This window comes from Papio anubis, chromosome 3 (genome assembly GCF_008728515.1).
Source record: "Papio anubis isolate 15944 chromosome 3, Panubis1.0, whole genome shotgun sequence".
Taxonomy (NCBI): Eukaryota; Metazoa; Chordata; class Mammalia; order Primates; family Cercopithecidae; genus Papio; species Papio anubis.
The window spans coordinates 79,549,432-79,569,707 of NC_044978.1; the positions used below are offsets into that span (position 1 = coordinate 79,549,432).

The following is a 20,276-nucleotide window of genomic DNA, read 5'->3' on the forward strand; positions in this document are numbered from 1 at the left end:
ATTTTTATGATTCTATAATTCAGATACCAAGTCATAAATCATAACTCGAGTATCTAGATCCTTATTCTATGGTACATAAGTAGTACTCTTTTTAGTTGATAAATATAACCAAACCCAATCCCACAAACTGTGAACACTTCATATTTATATCCATTTATATATATAACATACACACATGTATAGTATGAATTAAAAGTATTCTTACTTGTCTAGATTTTCTAAGAGTGACTGGCACAAAATTGTCAAATATCCAGCTTCCACTGCATTATGAGACACATCTAAAACAAACAAGTAAACTGCAGGTTGAGGAGGACGCAGCTGAAAGGAATAAAAATAAAGTAATTTATTGGGTATTTATTCTTTTTCTTCTTTATATATAATTTATTCTTTTTATATATTCTTTTTATATATCACTATTACTACTGGTTATTTACTGAATATATGAATACAAAAAATACACAAATAGGATTGCTGTTTTGTAATATGTGCTCATGAAAATGATATGCTTTTAATTTTTTTTTCTATTCAGTTGGTTGTGGACTAAGCATGACAAGGCAGTTGACACACAGCCACAGTTAAATAGATGGGTTAAATGTTTTTCTGATAAGGAGTGTTGGCTAAGCTCTCTAGATGTACATCCCTTCCCCTTTCCTAAATACAAACTTTAAACCCAACAACTTGCCATTAGTACCAGCTATTGGGTTACCTGGAGGTGAGTGAATCCTAATGTTTAAGTGCTATGTGTAAAGGAAGTCCTTGTGATGGTATTGTAAATACTTTTTTTTTTCTTGGAGACAGAGTCTCACTATGTCATCCAGGCTGGAATGCAGCGGCATGATCTTGGCTCACTGCAATCTCTGCCTCCCAGGTTTAAGCGATTCTCCTGCCTCAGCCTCCTGAGTAGCTGGGACTACAGGCACATGCCACCACGCACAGCTAATTTTTGTATTTGGTAGAGACCGGGAAGTTTCACTGTATTGGCCAGGCTGGTTGCGAACTCCTGATATCAGCTGATCCACCCGCCTCAGCCTCCCAAAGTGCTGGGATTACAGGTGTGAGCCACCATGCCTGGCCTGTAAATACATTCTTTGAAAAGTCCTTATGGTTGATAATTGTTGAAGCTTGGTGATGGGCAAAGGATGGTTCACTATACTGTTTTCTTTGGAGTACGCCTGAAAACTGCTGTTATATAAAGTTGAAATAGGCCAGGTGCAGTGGCTCATGCCTGTAATCCCAGCACTTTTGGGAAGCCAAAGTAGGTAGACTGCTTGGGCCCAGGAGTTTGAGACCAGCCTGAGCAACATGGTAAAACCCTGTCTCTAGCTTGGGTGACAGAGTGAAACTCTGCCTCAAGTAAAAATTAAATAAATAAATAAGTTAAAATAAAAGAATATATGAAATATTTTCTGAAAAATATGCCAACCGGGCCGGGCGCGGTGGCTCACGCCTGTAATCCCAGCACTTTGGGAGGCTAAGGCGGGCAGATCATGAGGTCAGGAGATCGAGACCATCCTGGCTAACAAGGTGAAACCCCGTCTCTACTAAAAAATACAAAAAAATTAGCCGGGTAGGGTGGCGGGTGCCTGTAGTCCCAGCTACTCGGGAGGCTGAGGCAGGAGAATGGCGTGAACCCGGGAGGTGGAGCTTGCAGTGAGCCGGGATCATGCCACTGCACTCCAGCCTGGGTGACAGAGCGTGACTCCATCTCAAAAATAAATAAATAAATAATAAAAATATGCTAACCAAGGGCCATATGAATCATATGGCAAAACTTGAAAGATTATTTTTTGCTTTACCACTTCAATTAGATTAAGATTCCTAAGAACCCAGAATGGAGTGGGAAAATAATCATAAAGAAGGTAGAGCTTGAGAGTAAAAGTGATCAAGAAAGTTTATTATAGTTAATACAGAAACAAACATGAAAATGGAAGTTAGGTGGGCATATGCCAAATCAGACACAAAAGAATACAAAAATTACAAAAATAAAGATGAACCAGGTGTCAAAAATTTAATGCACATCAGTTACTCCTTTTCACTAGCAGCAGTTTAAGTTTTGCAGACAAGGATTAGAGATGCAGCTACAGAAGATACAGTTTTTTGGGTTTGTTTGTTTTTGAGACAGAATCTTGCCCTGTTGCCCAGGCTGTGTGCCATGGCGCGATCTTGGCTCACTGCAACCTTCCCCTCCCACGGTCAAGCGATTATCTTGCCTCAGCCTCCCTAGTAACTGGGATTACAGTCGTGCGCCACTACGCCCAGCTAATTTTTGTATTTTAAGTAGAGACAGGGTTTCACCATGTTGGCCAGGCTGATCTTAACTTCCTGACCTCAGGTGACCAACCAGCTCAGCCTCCCAAAGTGTTGGGATTACAGGCATAAGCCACCATGCCCAGCCAACACAGTTTTTATAAATATGTTAAAAAGAGAAGATATGATAAGATGAGCAAAACTTAGGGTCAATAATTCGTTTCTGAAGTGAAAAGAAGAATGAGATCTTAGAGTTCATATAATTAAAGAACAGATAGAATTTCCTAATTGGAACAGAAGAAAAAATTAGAGAGAAGTCCATATCCACTTATCTTGATATCTGTACTTGGCGAAAAAACTTACGTTTTGGGCAAAAACATGCATTTCTCTGTTTTGAGAGTCTTAAATGTTAAATGGTAAAAGGGTACCTATATCCATTCCATGCAAGGAAATAAAAATGGCAACAAATCATAGATGCTAGTGCCCATCATCAGACAGACAGAACTAACATTTCTTATTCATAGAAAGCCTTCTAGGAGATCAAATAACCTTTAGAAAGATTTTCTCTTTGTTAAATATAAACTTTCAGCATTAATTTGTTTTTAAAAATTATGAGTATAAACAATTTCAAAAATCTCAATAAGAATTCACTTAACAGAAAATTACAAATGATCAATATGTGTTCCACAACAAATCTTAACACTGAATAGTTACCATGTAATCCGAAGAAGCAATGAACTCCACAGTTGAATTCTGAACTTCCGGTCGTTTATGAGGCTCTCCATAAGATCGTGTAAGGGGGTTATACATAAATTCTTCAGGAACTAGATAAGAGGTCCCAGTACAAATTTAGAGACACAATTTGTAACTAAACACATATATACACACCTAAATATCTATTATCAATATTTACATGAGGTTTAGCAACAGTTCTGTGAACATTTAATGGTAAAAATCAATCCCTTAAGCCCTCCTTAAAAAATAGATCAGGGCGGTGGCTCAAGCCTGTAATCCCAGCACTTTGGTAGGCCATGGCAGGCGGACCACGAGCTCAGGAGTTCAACACCAGCCTGACCAACGTGGTGAAACCCCGTCTCTACTAAAAAAACAAAAATTAGTCAGGTATAGTGGTGTGCGCCTGTAATCCCAGCTACTCAGGAGGCTGAGGCAGGAGAATCGCTTGAACCTGGGAAGCAGAGGTTGCAGTGAGCTGAGACTGCACCACTGCACTCCAGCCTAGGTGACAGAGTGAGATTCTGTCTCAGGAAAAAAAAAAAAAAATCAGGGGGCCAGGCGCGGTGGCTCACACCTGTAATCCCAGCATTTTGGGAGGCCGAGGTGGGGGGGCAGATCATGAGGTCAGGAATTCGAGACCAGCCTGGCCAATATGGTGAAACCCCATCTCTACTAAAAGATACAAAAATTATCCAGACGTGGTGGTGGACACCTGTAGTCCCAGCTAGTCGGGAGGCTGAGGCAGAAGAATTGCTTGAACCCGGGAGGCGGAGCTTGCAGTGAGCCAAGATTAAGCCACTGCACTCCAACCTGGGTGACAGAGCGAGACTCCATCTCAAAAAAAAAAAAAAAGATCAGGGTTGGGCGCAGTGGCTCATGTCTGTAATCCCAGCTCTCTGGAGACTGAAGCCTGAGGCGGATGGATCACATGAGCCCAGGAGTTCAGGACTAGCCTGGCCAACATAGCGGGAACCCATTTCTACTAAAAATACAAAAACCAGCCAGGAGTGGTGGTGCAAGCCTGTAGTCTCAGCTACTTGGGAGTCTGAGGCATGATTAGAACTTATAGCTTGAACCTGGAAAGCAGGGATTGCAGTGAGCCATATCACACGACTGCACTTCAGCCTAGGTGACAGAGCAAGACCCCATCTCCAAAAAACAAACAAACAAACAAACAAAAAAACCTAAAAAAAAAACAATAGATCAGAAGGATAAAAAAACTTATGTTCTGAAATCAGGTGAGAAAACCAGGATGCAAGTAACCTTCCTTCTTAGACTTGTATCCTAGTTATTATATCAAATGACATGGAAAAAAATCAGACAGAGAAACAAAAATTTGAAAGCAACTCTAGTAAGGGAACCAAAGAAATAAATAAAGGGAACAAGAGACAGACACATATACATGCATGCATCTAGATACACTGGCAAAGTTCTACCTGAGTTGAATGAACCAAACAGACAAATGTAAGACAATCTTACTGTCAGGGGCAAGCATAACTAGTCTGCATAAGCTCACCTGCATGAGTGTCACTGTTCCTATTTTTTTTACTTTGTCCTCATTGTTACTCTCCTCATTGTCAATTATCCCTTGGTCAGCCAAAATGAAGAATCCCTAGTCCTTGCCTTAGCCTATATTCCCTCTACTAAAGATTGCATGAAAATTCTTTTTAAAGCAATGAAGAGAGAAACCAGGAAATGATAAAATGTCAAAAAAATGTTGAAAATAGGATTAAAACACATTTAAGAATCTAAAACTCACCATCATTAACTCTATAGCACAAATTGCATTTCCATCTACGTTGATCAATGAAGGATACAAAGGGGTTAATGTATGTTCGACAGGATCGGCACCTCACAATGGTATTTGATGTTATCACTGGTAATTGCTAGGAAATAAAATAAAGAAGTTGTAGCAGAAAAAGGCACCCCAAGGAAAAAGAGAATGTATACTGCTCTGTTCCTTATATAGAACATAAACCTTAACTTGAACCTGGAAAGCAGAGATTGCAGTGGTATTTTTGTGGTTTTATATGGAAGCATATTAACAAAATCCAGGGACATGCTGAGCAACACATGTAGCCATCAAGTTTTCTCCCTCTTGTCACAAATCATAACACTAAAATAAAGTCATACCAAACACTGGCCAAGAAAATAATGTAAATGAGATCTTATCAGCTGACCTTTAGAAATAACAGTGAGAGAGAAATACACCATATACAAATACCTTTGTCTTTGTTGACTGCACCCGGTACTAGACTATTAGGCACTGCTCATTAGACTGCCACAGCAATTTCTGACAGAAGCTGAGGCCAGAAGCAGTCAAACACAATGTGCCTTTTTAAAAAATTACATCTCTATGCTTAGTTTGGGAAAGGAATTTTATATTCAAGTAGAAAATTTAGAAAATATGAAAAAAGATTAAGAGATCACATATTATTCTATGTCCCTGAATTAACCTGCTATCATTTTAGTATATTTCATTCTGTTTTTTGTTCTATCTGCACATGAACATTTTGATCTTTGTATTTAATTTTTTCACATATGATTATTGTTATGCAAGTAACCACATTATCTGTTGTAAAAAAAACAATCAGGAAATACAGTTAACTGAGAATGAGAAAATAAAAAATTACAGAATTCTACATCACAGAGGATGTCACTGTAAACAATTTAGTATATATGCTTCCAGAAGGTATTTGTATGATCCTCATATTTACAGAAAAACTCTCACATATATATGTGTGTGTGTGTGTGTGTGTGTATATATATGAAATTAACTGTCTTGGTTTACAGATAAGGTTTTAAGAGTATTATAGGTGATTAAAAATATTTACTGAATAAATTCATGTACTTACTATATACTACAATTTTTTTATTTTCTATTCATTTTGATCTTTCCTATACTTCCTAGTAGGAAAATAAACTTCACAGGAAAGCTTTTTAACCTTTGTATCTCCAGCTTCCAACGTGAAGGTAGTCAATCAATATTTTTTGGATGAATGAGAGCAAAAGAAAACTCAGAACCAGTAAGAAGGGTAGTAAACAACAGTAGTAAAAAAAGTTTGAGAGAGAAATGCAACTTATGAAGTACAAATAAAACAGCCCTGAATAAAATTATTTTTGAAGTTTTCAAAATTTAAAAGTTTTAAAACTTTAAAGGTTTAAAAATCCCTACTGTTACAAAGTTTTTTGTTTTAATTAAAAAATCTGTTTAATTTGTTAAGGAACAGACAGTTTTCCTGTCTAAGTGGACATCATTGTTGGTGTTTCCTTTGTGTTTAACGAAGAACTCCTAAAGTGTATCTACCTTCCATGGCCATTCCACCTTCCAAAACTACTAATCTTTCAAAATCCAGGTCAGACTTCATCACTTATAGAAAACTTTTGCTATTGTATCCACAGGGAATCACTTCTCATACTGTACTCACTACCTAAGTATCTCATAGAATTTGATTAATTACATGTATTAATTATCCTGCACTGTAATTATTTTTACATCTTTGTCCCCTGTTAGATAAGAACTTTTTGGAGGCAACTTCAATGACTTGATCATCTCTGTACTAACAGTGCTTAGCTTAGAGCTTGTCACAAAGTAGGTGTTCAAAAAACATTTGCCAAGTTGAATGTTATGGAAATGATTATTTCTAACTTCAAATAAAAGAAGATAAAGAAAATTCTAAGGAAATATAAAATTTAAGTACCTTGTACATAAGCATACATATCAGTACCCATAAATAATATAAAATGTTACTTTACCGTTAGGTCTCTGAAGGGATGTAACAACAATCCTAAAGGAAGCTTAGCTTTATTCAGTAAAGCCTGTGTCTGTGGAATATTTGTCAAAGTACACCGAAATGAACTGCAAAAAACATAAACAACATGAAAGATATTAGCTATCAGAGAAAAATACACTGAAGTAGATAAGATAATTAAGAGCATTTAAGGACACAAGTGAAAATCATTTGGGCATGTTGTTATAACTGTAAGCAAGAAAGTCCTGATTAATTAGGCAAGTATGTAATATATGCCAAAAGATCTAAATTAAAGAGTCAACACTTTCATGGTGGAAAAGTAGTACACATTCAGGGAAGACCAATTGCTCCATTATGATTAGCCTGGAGGAGATGAATAGGAGCACATAGAAAACATGAGTGAAAAGGCCTATTTCTTTAATTATTCTGTTCCTGCTTTACTGCCCCCTTTGCACCTGTCAAACTCCCACTCTTACTACAAGACTCATGAAGGTTATCGCTCGTAACCACCCTCACCCCTAACTCCCCAAGTTAGAAGGAATGACTTCTTTCTCTGTGCTCTATGTGTATGCTTCTATGATATCAATTAGTCTGATTTACTTTAATTGGTTGTTTTTCTTGTCTGTCTTCGCCACTTGAGATCAGAGATAATTTTGTCTTTGTATCACCCTAGCCCAGTTTCTCTCATTGAGAAAGCGCTTATAACTTAGGAAGTTTTTTTTTTTTTTTTTTTTTAGATGGAGTCTTGCTCTGTTGCCCAGGCTGGAGTGCAGTGGTGTGATCTCGGCTCACTGCAAGCTCTGCCTCCCGGGTTCACGCCATTCTCCTGCTTCAGCCTCCCAAGTAGCTGGGACTACAGGCGCCCGCCACCACGCCCGGTTAATTATTTGTATTTTTAGCAGAGACAGGGTTTCACCATGTTAGCCAGGATGGTCTCAATCTCCTGACCTTGTGATCGGCCTTCCAAAGTGCTAGGATTACAGGTGTGAGCCACTGCGCCTGGCCAAATAACTCATGAAGTTTTAAGGTCCATAAACAAAGAATGAATAAAGGAGAGGCCAAAGAAGTAAAAAGCAGAAGTACTGAAAGCCAGGCAAGAAATTTTAAGAAGAGTCATTAATATCACGTACAGATATAGAGATATCTATTTATTCCAGCCTTAGTGTTGTTCCTTGAACACAAAAAGCTTGTTCCTGCTTCAGGACCTCCACATTTGCTATTCATGCAGCTTGGAACCCTTTTATTCCCAGAGGAGTCATATGGCTTACTCTCTCACTTCACCCAGCTCTCCACTCAAATGTTAAAAGTAAACCTGTCCAGACTCTTTTATTTACAAGAGTCACCCTCCACCCGTACTCCTTATTCTGATTTATTTTTCTTCACTGTAATACCCTGAACATTACATTATATATTTACTAGTTTGACTGTTCATAGAATATAAGTTCTGTGATTCCATAGAGATCAGGAACTGTGTTTTGTTTACAACTTTATCCCCAGCACATAGAAAACAGTGCTTTGCATTTAACTTACAAGGCATTCGATAAATATTTATTGAATTAATGATTTATCTTAGTATGTTGATACTATTATTATTCCTGTTTTACAGTTGACAAAACTGAGACTTTGAGAGGTTAAGTAAACTGTACAGTTTTATAGCCACTTAGGTCTGCTCAACTCTAAAGCCTGTACTCCTAATTATTTATATTGATAAAAGAGACATTTTCGCAATACACACATAACTGGGTAGAAAAATGTATGCCTTCCCCTTACCTATGGGTTCTCTTATACGTATGCAACATACTTTCTTTTTTTTAAACAATTTTTTTTTTTTTTTGGAGACAGGGTCTCGCTCTGTCACCCAGACTGGAGTACAGTGGTGTGATCTCGGATCGCCACAACTTCCACCTCTTGGGCTCAAGGGATCCTCCTACTTCAGCCTCCAGAGTAGCTGGGACCACAGGTGCACCGCACTATGCTCAGCTAATTTTTTTGTTTTTTGGTAAAGAAGGGGTTTCACTATGTTGTCCAGGCTGGTCACAAACTCCTGGGCTCAAGTGATCCACCTGCCTTAGCTTCCCAAAGTGCTGGGATTATAGATGTGAGTTACTATGCATGGCCCATACACTACATTTACCTACGGAGGGGGTGCCTAACCTTTTATACTACAAGGTCATAATTTACAAACTTATCAACCTGATAGCAACTTATATTCAGAAGGATGGGCAGCTGTTTTCAACCTATAATCCATGATGCCCTATGCTTTTATGGAAATGATCTTGGCAGTACCTGAGGCACTGATGGTATGTGGATGGTAGAGTACAGTAGAAGAAGAGGGGAAATTCTCAAAGCAGCTCCACTTCCTATTTTCTATATTGGAATTCTATATAATATTTTGGTTGAAAGAGTGGTTTGCAGCTTTTTTTTAAAAAGCTGGAAAACTACTGCTTTAAGAAAAGAGAAATAGGCTGGGCACAGCGGCTCAGCCTGTAATTCCAGCACTTTGGGAGGCCGAGGCAGGCGGATCTCCTGAGCTCGGGAGTTCAAGACCAGCCTGACCAACATGTCTCTACTAAAAATACAAAATTAGCTGGCTGTGGTGGCATATGCCTTTAATCCCAGGTACTCAGGAGGCTAAAGCAGGAGAATCGCTTGAACCTGGGAGGCAGAGGTTGCAGTGAGCCGAGACGGTGTTATTGCACTCCAGCCTGGGCAACAAGAGCGAAACTCCATCTCAAAAATAAAAAAGAAAAACAAAAAAAGAAAAGGGAAATATTGGCTCTAAACAATACTAATTCTCCTAACGCAAGAAAGAAGACAATGTTGGCCAAGTGCGGTGGATTACGCCTATAATCCTAGCACTTTGGATTATAGGCGTGTCCAAAGGCCAAGGCGGGCAGGTCACCTGAAACCAGGAGTTCGAGAACAGCCTGCCCAACATGGCGAAACCCCATCTCTACTAAAAATACAAAAATTAGGCATCATGGTGCACACCTGTAATCTCAGCTACTCGGTGGCTGAGGCATGAGAATCACTTGAACCTGGGAGGCAGAGGTTGCAGTCAGCCAAGATTGGGCCACTGCACTCCAGCCTGGGCAACAGAATGAGACCCCATCAAACAAACAACAACAACAACAAGAAAGACAATGTTGTTCTGTGAATCAGTGTTTACTTTATGAAAAGGAGAAATTCCAGGAGCGGGAGGATGTCTTCTAAAAAAAAAAAAACAAAAAAAAACTAAGACCAGGGGGATATCCTATTCATAGGATACAGAAGAACTAAAAGCATACAAGAACAAAGACATGAGGCACTGTGAAGTGAGTAACAGAGCTCATTCACACAAAGGTACACCAGGGATTGGTGGCTGCCAGTGCAGTCTACCAGCTAAACTTCTCTATTAAAGGAAATCCGATCTAGATTCAGACTGGATTAGTAAGCCTGGGAGTCTACTGAGTGGGAAAAGAAAATTCTGAGATAAACCATTTATCTAAACCTGTTCTTGAGATTACGTAAGTGAGGTCTATGTTCTTTTCAAGCAAAGCCTGAAATTTTAAATATTTGTCCTTATTTAAAAGATTGATTATTATTATTGAAAAGTGAGGAAGAAGACTTACGAAATAATAAATATAGTTAGATTTGGGTTCCTGAAACCCTTCATTCAAATAGAAATAATTTCCCTAACATTAGGTGATGGGGGAAGGGACTGGACTGAGACAGAGATGGGAACAAAAACAGATTATCTAAATCAAATTTTACATCTATACAAACTAAAATAGAAAAGTCAACATTAACAAAACTTCCAACCGAAGAAATAACATACTACTTTTACTATTTTTGAAAGTCACACAATGTTTTCATCACTTAAGAAAGATTATAAAATAAATAAATACCTACTCTGGGCTACAGTTTAATTTTTTGAGGTCTGCATTCAAGTTAGGTACAGGAGCCCAAACAGGAGTCATAGGTAAAATATTCCTCTCCTGAGTGAGGTTTACAGGTCTCAGGCTTTCTGGTTGTGGAGAACTCTGAAGACTCAATCCTCCTAGACTGGAGGACAGCTGGTTTACACCAGGATACTGCTGAAAGAGCAATTCAAAACAAAAGAACAATAAAACATAAATAAATATTCTTATACTATATATACTACATATCTCAACATACAGAAAAAGCAAAAAGGTAAGAAAATTTAAATCTGGCCTGGTAATAGAATGACTTAGTATGCAGTCAATCTTAAAGCACACTTGAAAAAAACTCAAAGCAAAAATACTGAATAAATTTGAATCTTATTAGCAAGGTTAACCCTCGTAATGAAATTTCAGCAACAATGCTTTTCAACATTAGCAATTTGGTTTCCCTGAATACAGTTTATACTTGAAAAACCGAATAAATGCCCCAATAGTCTCAAGGTTCCCCTTCCCCACTCCCAATTATCAAGTTTCACAATGAGTTGATACCACAGAAATGTACAATGGTGTTCAACAGGTTTTGCCTTATTTTTTTGTTTCCTATATTTTTACTATTATCATGAATTCATGGCTTTTTGTTAACTCAAACTGATGTAATGAATTATAGTCATTATTCTTATGTTCAAACTACCCAATCTTTAGCCAGTGACAGCCCTTTCAAGATGGCCCCAGTATCCTTTTATATGAACCTAACTAGCCTTTGTTAGTTTCCCTGCTTTCTTACACAATATTTTATACTCTTTTACTTCAAACCTAGAATTGTTTGTCTAAAAAGGAATCTTGGCTCCTTTTCAGTAGAGATGATATCTAAAAACCACAACCTGGATTACAAAGGTGCTTATTACTAGTGTGCTGTTATTACTTCCAGATACTTGCAATAGGTAAAGATGGAAAATATAGAGGTTAAAGTAGAAGCAAATAATGAATCCATGTTGACAGTTCCAATTCAAATTTAAGATGATGGGGTTTTTACTTAAGTTCTTTGATTTTATACTGGTATCTCTGTTCTCTTTTGCTACAAATCTTGATTTCTAACGGTAACAGCATTATTTTATCCTATAATATACATTTATAACACTATCATGTCAGATTATTAAATTTTTCATAGTTCTTTTTGTCCTTACATTATATCCCACTGAGATGTATAAAATACTAGGTTTTAAGATCAGCTTGAACAGTACTTTTCCTGACATTAGAATGTATCCAACTTGATAAACAGGTTTTTTAAAAATTTTATTTTGTTTTTCATATTTAAGAATCATTTTTAACCTTTTTGGTTTTTGAGTAAACATGACATTTACATAATTCTAATGTCAAAAAATTATAATAAGGTAGTAATACAGTAAGGTATTCAGAGATATCTTATTTCACTCTTAGTCACCTCTGCCTATTGTTAACTATTTTTATCAGCTTATGGTTTAATCCTTCCATTGTTTCTATTTATATAAGCTAAACATACATGCTGTTTTAAATATAGCCCCTTTTTCAACTAAAAAAATGTCCTGGCAATAACTCTATGCTTTTCTTTTTGCATTTCTTTTTGCAGCCACCGAGCACTCCATTATGTTAATGTGCTATAGAATTCCAGCTAATATATGGATAATGATACATTCAGAAAAATCACTATTTTAACAATCCACACTGAAATAAATGATTCAGGTAGTGGTCACTTGTAATGGAAGACCATAGATATCAACAGATGATAAAGCCACTGGGTGAAAGCTTAATGAGGAACTTCACAATTAAAGGATCAGGATGTCACCATATGAGGTACTAATCAAGCCTAGCACTGGTATAAGTTAAATAAACAGATATTATTTTGAAGTGTATATCTCCAAAATATATATTAGGACCTAAATAAACAAATAATTGAAGTAATACACCTAAATATAATCAACCATTAGATCTAACTCCCAATCCACAGAAAATGAAACAAAAATAAGTTAAATGACACCACAAAGAAGTAAACAGCTAAATTCGGAATGCGGGACATTCTACAGAACAACAGACTCAGTTATTTTACCAAATCAAAGGCATTAAAAAGAAGAGGGGTGGGGCTTGTTTTAAATTAAAACAAGAATTAAGAGACATAAGCAAATAAAATTAGTAAACTATTATTTGGGTTTTAATGTGAACAAAGTATACAAAGGCATTTTTGAAGTAGTCTGGAAAATGTGAATATAGACTGAATTTTAAATGACATTTAGAAGTTATTAATTTTGTTGGCTATGATAGTAGTATTGTGATTATGTAAGAAATGCTGTCTACCTCCCTAATTTTAAAATCCTCAGCAAGAAAAGTGGTGGTGGGGTGGGGGCAGTGTAGACCCATATGAAACAAATATAGCAAAATGTTGACAGTAACTGAAGGTGGTGCTGTTAAGGAAAAAAACTGGATAATAAAAAGGATTCTCTGAGTTTTCTGTAGAGCTGTAAAGAATCAGAAAAAAGATCACATGAATTAACAGTAGTATATAACAGAAAACCGCCCAAAAGACCCAGTTTTCTAAGAATTTAGGACATAAAATAAAGGTGGGATATTTAATCAGAGAGAGAAGACAGATTATCTAATAAGTGATAGTGAACTAAGGGTAAACCATTTTGCAGGTGAAGGGGAGAGAATGAGACTTCTTATTTACATTATGTACCAAAATAAAACCTTAGACTGATTAATGATGCAAAATCAAAATCATCAAATAACTAAAAAAAAAAAATAGCTAGAATATTTTCCTAATCTTAAGGCTGAAAAGACCTTTTAAAGGATACAAACAAAGGTAAAAACAACAAAAGAAATTATAAAATGAGGCCAGGCGCAGTGGCCCACGCCTGCAATCCCAGCACTCCGGGAGGCCGAGGTGGGCGTGTCACTTGACTTCAGGAGTTCGAGGCCAGTTTGGTCAACATATTGAAATCCCATCTCTACTAAAAATACAAAAATTAGATCGGGCGCAGTGGCTCATGCCTGTAATCCTAGCACTTTGGGAGGCTGAGGTGGGTGGACCACGAGGTCAGGAGTTCAAGACCAGCCTGGCCAACATGGTTAAACCCCGTCTCTACTAAAAATTCAAAAATTAGCTGGGCATGGTGTGGCGGGTGCCTGTAATCCCAGCTACTCGGGAGGCTGAGGCAGGAGAATTGCTTGAAACCTGAAAGCAGAGGTTGCAGTGAGCCGAGGTTGTGCCACTGTACTCCAGCTAGGCAACAAGAGTGAAACTCCATCTCAGGAAAAAAAAAAAAAAAAGAAAGAAAAGTTAGCTGGGCATGGTGCCACATGCCTGTAGTCCCAGCTACTTGGAGTCTGAGACAGGAGAACTAGTTCAACTTGTCTTACTTCACAGCACTTGTAACTACTTGAAATAAACTATTTGTTTACTTATTTATTGTCTTATTAATCCTGACCTCCCACCAACCTTCTTAAGAGCAGGAACTGTTTTGCTCACTGAGCCTCCTCTCGTATTCTCAGTGCCTAGAATAGTACTGACACAGAGTAGGAACAAACTTCTATTTAGTAGAGAGAAATTCCAAAGTCTTAAAAGAATTAAATGCTGGCCAGATGTGGTGGCTTGCGCCTGTAATCCCAGCATTCTGGGAGGCCAAAGCAGGTAGATCATCTGAGGTGAGGAGTTTGAGACCAGTCTGGCCAACATGGTAAAGCCCCACCTCTATTAAAAACACAAAAATTAAGCTGGACTTGGTGGCACGCGCCTATAATCCCAGTTACTCGGGAAGTTGAGGCAAGAGAATCACTTGAACCTGGGAGGCAGAGGTTGTAGTGAGCCGCGATCGTGCCACTGAACTCCAGCTTGGGACACAGAGTGAGACTCCATCTCAAAAACAAAAACCAAAAAACAATACCCATTAAATAAATGTTTTGATTCTGTAATTCCACTTAAGGAAATAGTTAAGACAAATGTACAAATGTGTGTGTGTAGTCACGTCGCTTAGTGATGAGGACATGTTCTGAGAAATGTGTCATTAGGCGATTTTGTCCTTGTGTAAACATCACAGAGTGTACGCACAAACCTAGATGGTATAGCCTACTACACACCTGGGCTATATGATATAGCCTCTTGCTCCTAGGCTACAAACCTGCACAGCACTGTTACTGTGTTGAATACTGTAGGCAACTGCACACAATGATGTTTGTATATCTAAACACAGAAACTACAGGAATAATATAGTATAAAATATACAAGATGGTACACTTGCATAGGGTACTTAGTATGAATGGAGCTTACAGGACTGGAAGTTGCTCTGAGTGAGTCAGTGAGTGGTGAGTGAAGGTGAAAGCCCAGGACACCAGTGTACTGTAGACTTTAAAAACACTGCACATTTAGGCTTTATCAAACCTATAAAAACACAGTTTTTGGCCAGGCATGGTGGCTCACGTCTGTAATCCCAGCACTTTGGGAGACCTAGGCAGGTGGATCACTTGAGGTCCAGAGTTTGAGACAAGCCTGGACAACATGGTGAAACCCAGTCTCTACTAAAAATACAGAAATTAGCCAGTTACGTGCTGGCAGGTGCCTGTAATCTTCCAGCTACTTTGGGAGGCTGAGGCACGAGAATCGTTTGAACCTGGGAGGTGGAGGTTGCAGTGAGAGCTGAGATTGTGCCACTGCACTCTAGCCTGAGTGACAGAACGAGACTCTGTGGGGAAAAAGAAGTTTTTCTTTCTCCTATAATACATTAGTTTACTGTAACTTCTTTACCTCATAAACTACTTATTTTAATAGGTTGGTGCAAATGTAACTGTGGGTTTTGTCATTACTTTTTTTTTTTTTTAAAGACGGAATCTTGCTCTTGCTGCCCAGGCTGGTGTGCACTGGTGCAATTTTGGCTCACTGCAACCTCTGCCTCCCGGGTTCAAGCAATCCTCCTGCCTCAGCCTCCCTAGTAGCTGGGATTACAGGCGCCCGCCACCAAGCACAGCTAATTTTTGTATTTTTAGTAGAGACAGGGTTTCACCATGTTGGCCAGGCTGATCTCAAACTCCTGACCTCAGGACATCCACCCGCCTCAGCCTCCCAAAGTGCTGGGATTACAAGCGTGAGCCACTGCACCTGGCCTGTCATTACTTTCAATGGCAAGAACCACAATGGCTTTTGCACCAATCTAAATAACTTTTTGACTTTTGCAAAACAGTGTAAAACACACATTGTACAGCTGTACAAAAAATTTTCTTCCTTTTACAGCCTTATTCTATAAGCTTTTTTCTATTTTAAACTTTTTTCTTTTTAAACTGTTTTGTTGAAAAATAAATACACAAACACATACATTTGCTTAGTCCTACACAGGATCAGGATCAATAATCACTGTCTTCTACCTCCACATCTTGTCCCACTGCAAGGTCTTAAGGTATAAAAACATGTAAGGAGCTGTCATTTCCTGTGATAACAATGCCTTCTTCTGGATACTTCCTGGAAGACCTGTGTGAGGCTGCTTTACAGTTAACTTTTATTTTTTATAAATAGAAGCAGTACACTCTAAAATAATGATAAGAAGTTTAGTATAAGTAAATACATAAACCAGTAGTCATTTATTTTTGTTATCAAGTATTATGCACTGTGCATAACTGTGCTACGACATTAGCACAGCTACGAAGACAACAGGTGACAGGAATTTTTCAGCTCCATTATAATCTTATGGGACCACCATCATGTATGTGGGTCCATCATTGACTAAAATGTCATTATGAAGCACATGACTGTATGTATGTGCATTTATGTATGATAAAGTGTGTGTGTGTGTGTGTGTGTGTGTGTGTGTATACACATACAAGGATTTTTTTCTTTTGTCACAGGTTCTTGCTATGTTGCCCAGGTTGGTCTCAAACCCCTCAGCTCAAGTGATTCTCCTGTCTTAACTGGGATCACAGAAGCACACCAAGCTTAAACGGATGCTGATTTTGAAACTGAGTTATGCCCCGCAAATGGGAGACTCATTATAAAACATACAAGTACCAAAATGATGAAAGATATTATAAGAAAGGTTTCTTCTTATACTGTTAAATAAATTTAAACATTTTCCAAAGTGATATTTGTATTTTTCAACTTCTTTTGTTTGTTTAAACAAGTCATCTAGACAATCAGCTTCTTTCCTGGCTTCCCTAGCAAGGTGTAGTGAAAGAAACCTGGAAAAAGAGACTCCAAGCATTGCTGTCTACAACCTGGTAGAAATACTGGTTAACATTTATTAATATTTTACCTTTTGTTTATCTGCATTTTCTCTAATTGATCTCACTAAATTTGTAATTTTAAAAAGCTATGTAGTATCTATATCTGGTTTTTCATATATTCACTGAAAATATTTTTCTAATTTTCATTTTTGTTTTTAAGCATCAGCCTTTTTCCTGTTTTTCAACCCTATAAAACAAATTTTAAGGTGTTTTTTTTCCTTCAAAAACCAACTGTTAGGGTTTCCCACTACTTAATAAAAGTCATCTCAAATTTATCAATACAAAGAAAAGCCCTTACACAGAGCTCTTTCATTGCACTACATTAAGTACAACATTTAAAGCCATTTCAACTTTATTATGACTGTTAAGACTGTTTAAAGCTAAGCTAAGATATTCTTACCCTACCTGGAACTTCGAAATTAAATGGGCCAGGCGTGGTGGCTCACGCCTGTGATCCCAGCACTTTGAGAAGCCAAAGTGGGCAGATCACAAGGTCAGGAGATCCAGACCATCTTGGCTAACACAGCGAAACCCCGTCTCTACTAAAAATACAAAAAACTAGCGGGGCGTGGTGGCACATGCCTGTAGTCCCAGCTACTTGGGAGGCTGAGGCAGGAGAATTGCTTGAACCTGGAAGGCGGAGGTGGCAGTGAGCCATGATCCGAGATTATGCCAATGCACTCCAGCCTGGGCGACAGAGCAAGACTCCGTCTCAAAAAAAAAAAAAAAGGCTTCTTTTAAAAAAGTTTGATAATTTTAATCTTCGATGAAAATTTATCATCTTTTTTTAGTAGATAAGAATTTAAATGTAGGTCCTAGCTGTATACCTAAATCATTACTGTTCACTGACCCTAAAACAGTAGTGTTCAAAAAATGGTTTTAAATTCAGATCAGACAAAAATAAATAGCTGCTTGTAATCTTCCTTGGAAAGATCCATATATCCATACAGCTACAGTAAAAAGTCTGAGTATGACTTTTTACTGTACAAATCCTTATCAGTTAAAGAGAAAAAAAGTGCTTAATTCTGAACTGCAAGGTCTTTTGCATTCTTAGAACCAAGCGTGGTACTGGACAGGTGATTTCACTTATTTGAGTTTCTATTTCCTCACAAAATGAAAGGAAGGTGACTATTTAAAATTTAAGAAGTCAAAATTCCAAGTGTTGACAAGAATGTGAAGCAACTGTACTCTCACATGCTGCTATTGAGGTATAAATCAGAACATCACTTTGGCAAACTGTCTAGCTTTAACTGCTAAAGTTGAAAAATGAGTATCTAGTGGCCCAGCAATTCCATTCCTAGATATATACACTCACTAAAAGACAGGGACAGAAATGTTCACAATAGCATCATTCATAATGGCCCCACACTGGAAAGTTACCCCAATGCCCATCAACCATAGAACAAATAAGCAAACTGGTCTATTCACATGATTGAGTACCACAGAACAATGAAAACGAATGAATTACAATCACACAATAAGCATAATGTTGAGCAAAAGAATCTAGACACAAGTACATATGGTATGCTTCCAATTATGTAAAAGAAAAGAAAGGTGGGAATGGTTCTTTTCTAACAGTCTACTTCTAAATATTTTGGCTTTATGATGCTCACTTAAGTGTGATTGATAACCCAGGTTACTTTTTAGTATATCTTTGTCCCCTTTATCCAAATTTTTCTAAAACTTGTACTAGACCCAGAATATAAAAAGGATTGTGATTATGGAATAAAATGATGTTGTATTTTTTAATTCCGGTAGAATATTTTTACTCTTATCCCAAAGTTAATTTCTTGACACTTCTAAAATAACCTCCCAAATAAAATACGAAATAAAAAATACTTCCTATACTCCTTTGTCAGGGGTGAGCAAACTTTTTCAGTGGATAGTCAGATGGTCAGTATTTTAAAGCTTTGAGAGCCACATGATCTCTTTTGCAACTACTCAACTGTACTACTGCAGCGCAAAAGCAGCCATAGACAATAACATAAAAGAATGGGCATGGCTGTATTCCAATAAAACTTTATTTACAAACAGGCAGTGGGCTTGATTTGGCCAGAGGGCCATGGTTTGCGGACTATTATCCTAAGTCATTATTTAAGACCACTTACTATTTCAAAATAATTTTTTTTCTCCTTGCTCAACACTTCCAAGAATCAACCTTTTCTTTGAACCTGGTTTTCTTGTCATAAAAATTCTAAGTAAATAATATGTTGCAACCCCAAATAGGAACTTGCCTAAAAGTACAAAAGTCAAACAAGACAGACTTAAAAATTGTTTCACATGGCATAACAGAGCCATAAATAAAATCCAGCAAATGGGAGGCAGAGAAATCTGTACTAATCAACCATATTCCTCTAATGTCTCTCTCAGTTTTCTTCCTCCCTTTTTCCTCTGTACTTTAATTCTAAGGTTAAATTCCAAAAACAAATAATTTTCCTTTTTCTTTTGCCCCACCCCCACTCACGATGGCTTCCTGGTATGTCACCCAGGCCAGATTCAAACTCCTGAGCTCAAGCAATCCTTCTACTTTAGTCTTGAGTAGCTGGAACTACATGAGTGAGCCACTGCTCCTCACTGATTATCCTATTTCTCATTTTCATTCTTACTTCACCATAAAATTTCTATAAGGTTAGTCAACTGAGAAGTAGCAATACTCTTGTCATTAAAATTGTTTCCTGGCCAGGCGCGGTGGCTCACTCCTGTAATCCCAGCACTTTGGGAGGCCGAGGCAGGCGGATCACTTGAGGTCAGGAGTTCGAGCCAGCCTGGCCAAAATGGTGAAACCCCATCTCTACTAAAAATACAAAAATTAGCCGGGCATGGTGGTGGGCACCTGTAATCACAGCTACTTGGAAGGCTGAGGCAGGAGAATCGCTTGAACCTGGGAGGCAGAGGTTGTAGTGTGAGCCGAGGTCGCGCCACTGTACTCCAGCCTAGGCGGTAAAGTGAGACGCCGTCTCAAAAAAAAAAAAAAAATTTGTTTCCCTGTATTTTATTTTCTTCTCAAGACATACAGATGTGAATGAAATACTGTCAAGTATTTCACTGTATAAATATCGTATCAGTTGTTAAACTGCTAGGTTTATAAGATGGCTCCAGAAAAGGTCATGTCAGAATGGGTCCTAGCAGCAGTGATAGGAGTTAAGAAGAAATAACTTAGGCAGATAGTGAGGGTATGTGAATCCTCAGTTAAGGCTTTTCTTTTTAATGAAAAGCAGCCCCAAACCATTCTCTAAGGAAGAGCAGCCTGTAAAGTGGAGCTGCAGACATAGACAAGCAAGCTGGCGGCCTCCAAGGGGGAATGCTGGCAGGAACTAGGGGCCAGACATGTTCAAGATGGCGGCTCCATCATTCCCTTCTCTGCCAGTCACGTGTACAGTAAAGAGCAGACAAGATGGTGCTG

General features: G+C 38.0%; 1 protein-coding gene across 6 annotated transcripts in view; it reads right to left on the minus strand.

The window, feature by feature from the left end:
* The window catches only part of SEC24B (SEC24 homolog B, COPII coat complex component), a 105,460-nt gene that overhangs the window by 23,572 nt on the left and 61,612 nt on the right, over window positions 1-20,276 (minus strand). For 4 of the 6 annotated variants that reach the window (XM_031664365.1, XM_031664363.1, XM_031664360.1 and 1 more), the window contains 5 exons: window positions 10,626-10,810; window positions 6,739-6,841; window positions 4,742-4,868; window positions 2,962-3,071; window positions 206-318 (listed from right to left, as the gene is read on the minus strand). In XM_031664365.1, coding sequence (XP_031520225.1) covers window positions 206-318; window positions 2,962-3,071; window positions 4,742-4,868; window positions 6,739-6,841; window positions 10,626-10,810 — 638 coding nt within the window. The remainder of the gene's footprint in view (window positions 1-205; window positions 319-2,961; window positions 3,072-4,741; window positions 4,869-6,738; window positions 6,842-10,625; window positions 10,811-20,276) is intronic. The other 2 variants (XM_031664364.1, XM_031664361.1) reach the window with 1 other exon arrangement.